Raw genomic sequence first — 7,119 nt, forward strand, 5'->3', positions numbered from 1 at the left:
ACTTCCAAGGAACAGATAGTTTTTATATACACTTCAAGGGCTTCTGAAAGGAATTGTCATTAATCAAGTATCTGATGTTTTTTTCTAGTGTAGCAGCATTTTTTAGAGTGAATAGCTAGGGTGGGTTTTTTTTTTTAAGTTTATTTTAATCTAGAATCCAATGCCTTTGATAAAACCACTGAAGTTTGAAAATGAAAATGAAATTTCATTTTCAATGTCAAAGCAGCAATTTTCAACATCAAAACAGTTACGAAAAATCTGTGTGTCTTCCTTTCTTGCAGCTATCACTCATTCTCTGATTCTGAATAGGTACAGTGCAGTATTTTCTGGAAGTCTCTTTAGAACTCCAGATTCTACAATCATTGTAACACTAACAGTGTATGAGACAAAACCAGGATTCTGAGCTTGCATAACAAGTTCAAAACACATGTTGAGTCCAAAAACGTAGAGGCAGTTATTAGTAGTATAGAACACCAGCAATTAGACTCAAGTGAAGTTCCAGTCACTGCAAGCTCAATCTCTTTGATACAACTTTCAATAATTACTTCTGAAAGTTTAGCTTCCAATATAACTGCCACAGAAATTTGACTGAAAGAACTGATTGCTAAGTCAGATTTTTAATTTTAGGCAATCTAAAATCACAGTAATACTTCAACAACAACAACAAGCATCCAACTGTCTCCAAAGGTCACTCACTGCTATTCTAACACATCCCATCTCCTATTTATAAACTGGGATTTTCATACCCATCTTGTGTTACCACAGCCAGAGAATCAAGTCCTCCTCACAATAAGGTATCACTGTAGCATAGTCCTGTGATCTACAGTTGCAAAATAGATGAAAACTCAAGCCAGTTGCTGCAGTGCAATAGTTAACATGCACTTTGAAAAGCTAAAATAGCTTTTGGAGTTCTATCACGCAAAGTGGGGTATTAATCTGTAGCCTAAGAACAGCTCACTATTTAATTGCTGAACATCAAGACAAATGGCATGCCTACTCCAATCCTGCCCAGCTCCCACTCATGCAGTACTTAGTAGCCAAGGTCCTCTTAATTACAATTTGAGCAATACAGATGCCATTCCCAAAAATCAAACTCAACTGTCTCTCTCCTAAAGTGGTCCTAATCAAGTCTCAGTCATCATATGAAGCACAGTAAGTCATTCAGTTTGCAAATTCAATTTATCAAAGATCATTTTATCCAGACTGCTATTCTTACTTAGAGATCTTTGTTCAGAATAATTCTGTGCTTTCCTCTACACTGATGAGATATGACATGTCACATTTGTCTACTAAAAACCTCCAGATAGCCTATATTTAAAGTATATTTCAATGTCATGCTTAATTAAGAAGTAGTACAATCTTCAGTTGAATACCTTTAAACTCATTTATCTACACAGTGTCCACTTACCAGCATTTAACTATTTTCCTTAAATTCTGTCAATTACCATTATTTATAAAATCCCTTTTTGGTTTCCATCTTGCTGGTGACGAATGTCAGGTTAATGAACACACATAATTAATTCAGGTCTCAGAAAAGATTTATACTCAACATCAGTTTGCAGGCCAACAATTTCTGCGTGGGTCCCGTCAACACAGACGCATTAACAGCACTTTATTGCTTACTTGTGTGGTTTCTCACCTGCAAGATTCCAGGTAGCAAGTCTGCAAAATGTTTCAGAAGGGGAATATTGTGCTCATTAGCAAGCACAAATGCAGCTGCAGCTCTAGCAGACAGAGTCTTGATCTAGAAGGCAGAATTAGAGAAATGAACATGAAGATCTGGTAACAAAACACATATTTGTTTTCTTCTAACATTATGCCTAGTGTAAGACTCTAAGCTGGATAATCATTTTCTTTTTACATTTTCCTAATAGACAAAGAAATCAGTTTTTAACATGGACTTTTGCATCTTGCTTTAAATTAAGGTAAAATGGTAAAGACTCTCAGCACCTATGTCCTCACAGATACCAAAAAGTTTATCACATTATTCTTCTGAGTTAGCATGTATTTCCCACTTTTTCCATCTCAAAAAAGCTTTCCTCCCCAGCTTCCTTTCCAACTTCAAAGTCTCATTATTCAAAAAGCGTGATTTAAATTTGTAAAATATACTTCTGTGTAAAGGCTTGATTTGCGGTACTTTTAAAAATGTTACTCAGTTGACTTTCAAAGGTCAGAAAAAGTAACCCACGGAGGAGCAGAAAACTGAGCCCATATATCACAGCAGGGTTTCCTACATTTGCCCAGCATTTTCCTGAACAAGAGAAACACTTTCAAAGTACAATTCTCTGAACAAATCAATAAATCTGAACCCTTCCAGAAAAGCAAGGCTTGCTACATGCCCATAGAGCAAACCATGCGTGACCAGTACAGAATGTATTTATTCTGTTAAACATGAGGGCCAGAAAGTGAGCTTAACAATGAGTTTCTGATCACTCATACTGCCAATTAAAACTCCTGGCTCTGCGTTTAATCACTACAAATAGGTTTCTCCAAACATAACTGCTAGGCAAGAGTTTTGGCCAATGCAGTGATATGGGCCCATCTTAGGACCGTGAGAACATTTGACCCTATTGTTTTACTGTAGGCATAGTTAAAACCTCCTCCAGATGTACACTGACTTCAGGTAACACAATTCTCTGGTTGGAATCTTAATGTTTGAAACCACTACAATAAACTTTGATGTTGGAGTGAGAAAAACAATCGAAAAAACAGTCTTACTGATGGATGCTCCTGATCTTGCATACATTGAACCAGCATCCTTTTAATAACCTCCAAATAGTGTTGCTGCTGATTTCCGAAAATCCCAGGAAAATTCCTGAAAAGATAAGACCAGAACATTAATACAACTTCACACAGTTCAACTGTGACTGCTATCTTAAACTTACCTATCGTTTTAGATACAGATTGCAACCATACTTGTATTGGGGTTTACTGAACTCTTAGAACAAAATAAATGCAACTTACATTCACTTGTTAATTAAGTAGTGACAGCGTTTACTGTATTTTTACATATATGACTTGGATCACATACGAAAACGTGGCACAGCCTGAAAGCTTACCAGAAAATATGCAGAGCAGCTTCACGAAGTCCAACGTTTTGAGAACTGACAGAATCAAATAAGAATTTTAGAACTTCTGGCCACTGGTTGTTTCCATCTTCATCTAGATAAAACACAACAGGGATTTTAGGATAAGCAAGCAAAGAGTAGTTCTCTCTCAATTATGCAGGGCAAACAGTTATCAATACCGAAGTTCAGAACAGCTGATGTGAGGAAGCATCCAAATCACAGCATAAGATACAGCTAAAATGGTAGATCTAAAGGCACAAAGTGATCTCTATTTACTGCTATAATTGTACTCAAGAGTAACAGCTCAGCATAACATTCATTAGAATTGAAATGTAATGCCTTTCTAAAACTTCACTCAATCTCACTCAAGCAATTTAACAGGCAGAAATAAGGAATCTTATTTTTGTCTGATCAAGAATAACGTAAGCAAATGTTACATCTTATTTGAAATTCCCAAATCAATTAACACATGATGTGCTAAAACCTACACAACACAAGAGAATAAAACCATCAACACCTTTTGCCAAAATATTAGCTGAAATAAAGTACCTATTAAGTTCCTGGCCAGCTCAGCAACGATGTCACAGATTTTTTTCCTCATACTGGACTGTGTTTCCAACTGAATAATCAACAGCAGTCCAGTTTTGATAGAGGTCTGATCATCAGGTGAGAGAGCGGGATAAACTTCTTCAAAAGCGGAAGACAAAAGACGTCGTAGAAGGACAGCTGCCATCTGTCTTGCCTGTTGGATGAGACAGCACATATGTTAAAGACTTCTGATGCAAAACTCAAAGAAGGAAGAGACTACCACTTCCATGAGTAACTGTAGCACTCCATAAACCAACTGATTTTTAAAAAGGAACAACACAGAGACAGAACTAGTGAACAAATCAACTACAACAACTAGTAATTTAGCTCCTATCTTGTTTTGAGGGTTCCTATGCAATTTTTTTCTGTATTTTGTAATATCTGCCTCTGAACTGCATTGAAAAAGAAAAGTCATGCTCTCATGATGAAAGATGACAGGTAGAATGCTTTCTACTGTTTGGTTTTCACTGTATAGATTTGTTTGGTAAACGAAATACCTCTCAAGCAACAGATGGCAATTACAATAACTGGTAAAAATCATTGTTAGAGGTGTCATTAAGTTGATGCTCCTTTATTATCAAAGCTATTATTCAAAGAAATAACACCTTTGAGGGTTTCATGATTAAGTTCTTCCTGGAGTTGAACTTCAGACACAGAATTTTGTGACAAGTCAAAAAACTTAGCCACATTATTGAAAGATGCTTATAGAGCACCTTTTTGCCATTTGGCCCACTGTGATAATTATTATCCAAAAAGAGATATTTTGAATTAAGGAATTGACTTCATGGGGGAGCTTTATCAGACAATCTGTAAGCCCTTTCTCAAGCAAGAAGGTTTCACCCTAAATATTCAGGAACCTAGAGTAAGGCTTCGACAAGTAAGCATGAACCCTGAACAAAAAGAAGCCAAAGCTTTCAGCCTCTCTCAGCCTATGATGAACTGCTTCACTTTAAATGTGAATTTGAGTATAGGAACCTCAAATAGTGCATATTATAATTCCCTGCACTTCCTGTTTGCATATAGCAATTCCATAAGTGTGTCACTTACATACTTGTATTTATTTACAATTGTGAAAGAATTGGAAACCAGAAGCATAGCCAAGTAATTCGGAATGAATAGAACAAGATCTACTGAAAAGATGTGCGAAGCACTCTGAATAACAATACATTGTTCACTAACTACTAATTCTAGATAGACAAGCAGTAATTATAAACAATCCTCCAGATCTCTAAGGCATAACACATAGAACAAAATGTTGTGTGGAATCACAAAATGTAACACATTATTTTCAAATTTCAAATACAAACTTTGTATTTACAGAACTCAGATGCACTCTGCTTTTCCTAAGATATTCTTAGATTAACGTGTACTTGAATGGAAAAGTTTCACTAGTGACACCCCTTGGAATTCCAAAGTATTCAATGAGCAACAGAACTAATAAAGTCAGATTCCTAGCAATATTGCTGAAAGATCTGCTTTGACATAAGCTATACATGAGAAGCATCAACACTGCTGCAAAATCTCAAATTTTAACATGGTGGGTATCGCTGTAACAAAGATGCTGTCATGCTGTGTTTTGCAGTCTGCAGACTCAAAGTGTATTTTTTATGGTCTAGCTCTCCTCTTCACAAAGAGTGCACACCAAATGTCTCTATATTTGCAGAAGGGAAGGACTAGAACAGGACCTTACTCTCCTCCTCCACATCAGCACAGGCCAAAGCCACCACACATGTAGGATTAGTAGATCTGCCTCACTAGATCTACTGAAGACAGAAAGTCAATGAAGAGGGTTGCAGTGTCTGCCTGTGTTGTAGCTCCCATATAAGCCAAGGTCTTCAACAAACGTATCACAATACAGGAACTTTCACCAAATTCTTTCATCACCACTTCTGTGAATCCCCCTTACAACCTGCCCCCAAAATTTAATGGTACTACAGTATCAACAGTACCTTCCCTTTTCCCATTCCTAGAAAAACTGAGACTGTGAAAGATTACATTGCTACTCACTCATAGTGGGAACTTACATAGAATCCTTGATTGAGGAGCAAGTTCCCTAGGACTAAACACGAAGACAAAAACTCTGTTTCAACACCCTCCCATACACAGCATTGTGTTTCTGCACATATTCTGATGTCTGATAATGGCTGGACTTGCATTGCATTCACTCCTTTACTCAATCAGTACTAAACAGGGAATAGAGCTCATTTGCTTAAAACATATAGTCTAAGAGATCTTACTTTCCACCACAGAAGAATTTTAATTTGAAATACTGGAAGACAAATACAGATATACTGCAAAGTTAAACACAAGACCCAAGGCAGGCAGGACACAAAGATCTGCCCTACAGGAATTAGCTCCTGGCCATTGTTACTAGTTTAGAAAAAAATATCCCAGGTTCCCTAAAGTAAAGCCAAACACCTCAAGGAGTGTCAGAAGCAACTGACTTTTAGAAATAAACGGCAAGTTCTCCTCAGCAAGCATCCATCTATATATATCAACTACTATCATGAATTTAATTAGGGTCAATCAGCAGCAGCTCCAGTACTGTTTTCTGCCTTAAGGAAACAGGCATAAGAAATAAAACAAGATGTAGAACAGGGCAGCACAAGAACTATGAAAAGATATTTGGGATACTGTGTCTGCACTGACAAAGCATCTAGTTAATCACAGGCTTTTCATAAAAAAAAAAAGACTGACCATTTTGTGCTGCACTGATGCAGCACAGCCACTGTGTTTTATGTTTCTTTTTGCTTTTGTTTTACTGTTCTTCTTAGTTCCTCAAAGAAAACACACATAAGTGAAAGCAATCAATACTTGGGATGAAATCCAAAGAGGAACTTGCAAAACTTCACTCAAGGATCCAGGCCCAGTGGAATTCAAAGTGCACACTGCCTAAGGTTCCCATACAGCCCAATGGGAGAACTGTGGTGCATCAGCAGTCTGCAGGCTGCCCACCTCCCCCGCAAATACTGAGGAAGCTGCCCACAGCAGTTTTCAGATTAAGAAATGCAGTTTCTGTGTGACAATATGGAGAGGAAGAGCATTCAGAAGTATTAAGAGGGCTGTCAGTCAGCAGAAACTCAGTTTCGCACAATTTGTTCCCGTATTTCACAGTGCTTGAAAGTTCTCAGCTGTAAATTAGGACAAAAGTGAAAACTATCTAGAGTTAACCAGTAAGAAAACAAACAAGAGAATATGCACTTCTGCACCTCTCTCAGATTGACAGAGGACTCAGGGTTCTGGATATCAAGGACCCGTGGTTCAAGTCTCATCAATCATCGGGTAGAGAAGCATTCTTACTACTAAGTTGGGCACTCCAGTCCGCTTCTAGGAGCGGTGTTCCTCTGCTACCAGGAGAGCATGATATAAGAACAGAGCAAAAAGATGATCATTTTGCTCAAGGGGGTTGTGGATGCCCATCCCTAGAGGCATTCAAGGCCAGGCTGGATGTGGCTCTGGGCAG

General features: G+C 37.7%; 1 protein-coding gene across 1 annotated transcript in view; it reads right to left on the reverse strand.

Moving 5' to 3' along the window:
• Positions 1 to 7,119, reverse strand: part of IPO5 (importin 5) — a 35,155-nt gene that overhangs the window by 25,851 nt on the left and 2,185 nt on the right. The window contains exons 2-5 of the mRNA XM_031557796.1: positions 3,618 to 3,810; positions 3,060 to 3,162; positions 2,719 to 2,815; positions 1,640 to 1,744 (exon numbers count right to left, since the gene is read on the reverse strand). Of these exons, the coding sequence (XP_031413656.1) occupies positions 1,640 to 1,744; positions 2,719 to 2,815; positions 3,060 to 3,162; positions 3,618 to 3,801 (489 nt within the window). The 5' untranslated portion in view covers positions 3,802 to 3,810. The remainder of the gene's footprint in view (positions 1 to 1,639; positions 1,745 to 2,718; positions 2,816 to 3,059; positions 3,163 to 3,617; positions 3,811 to 7,119) is intronic.

This window comes from Meleagris gallopavo, chromosome 1 (genome assembly GCF_000146605.3).
Source record: "Meleagris gallopavo isolate NT-WF06-2002-E0010 breed Aviagen turkey brand Nicholas breeding stock chromosome 1, Turkey_5.1, whole genome shotgun sequence".
Taxonomy (NCBI): domain Eukaryota; kingdom Metazoa; phylum Chordata; class Aves; order Galliformes; family Phasianidae; genus Meleagris; species Meleagris gallopavo.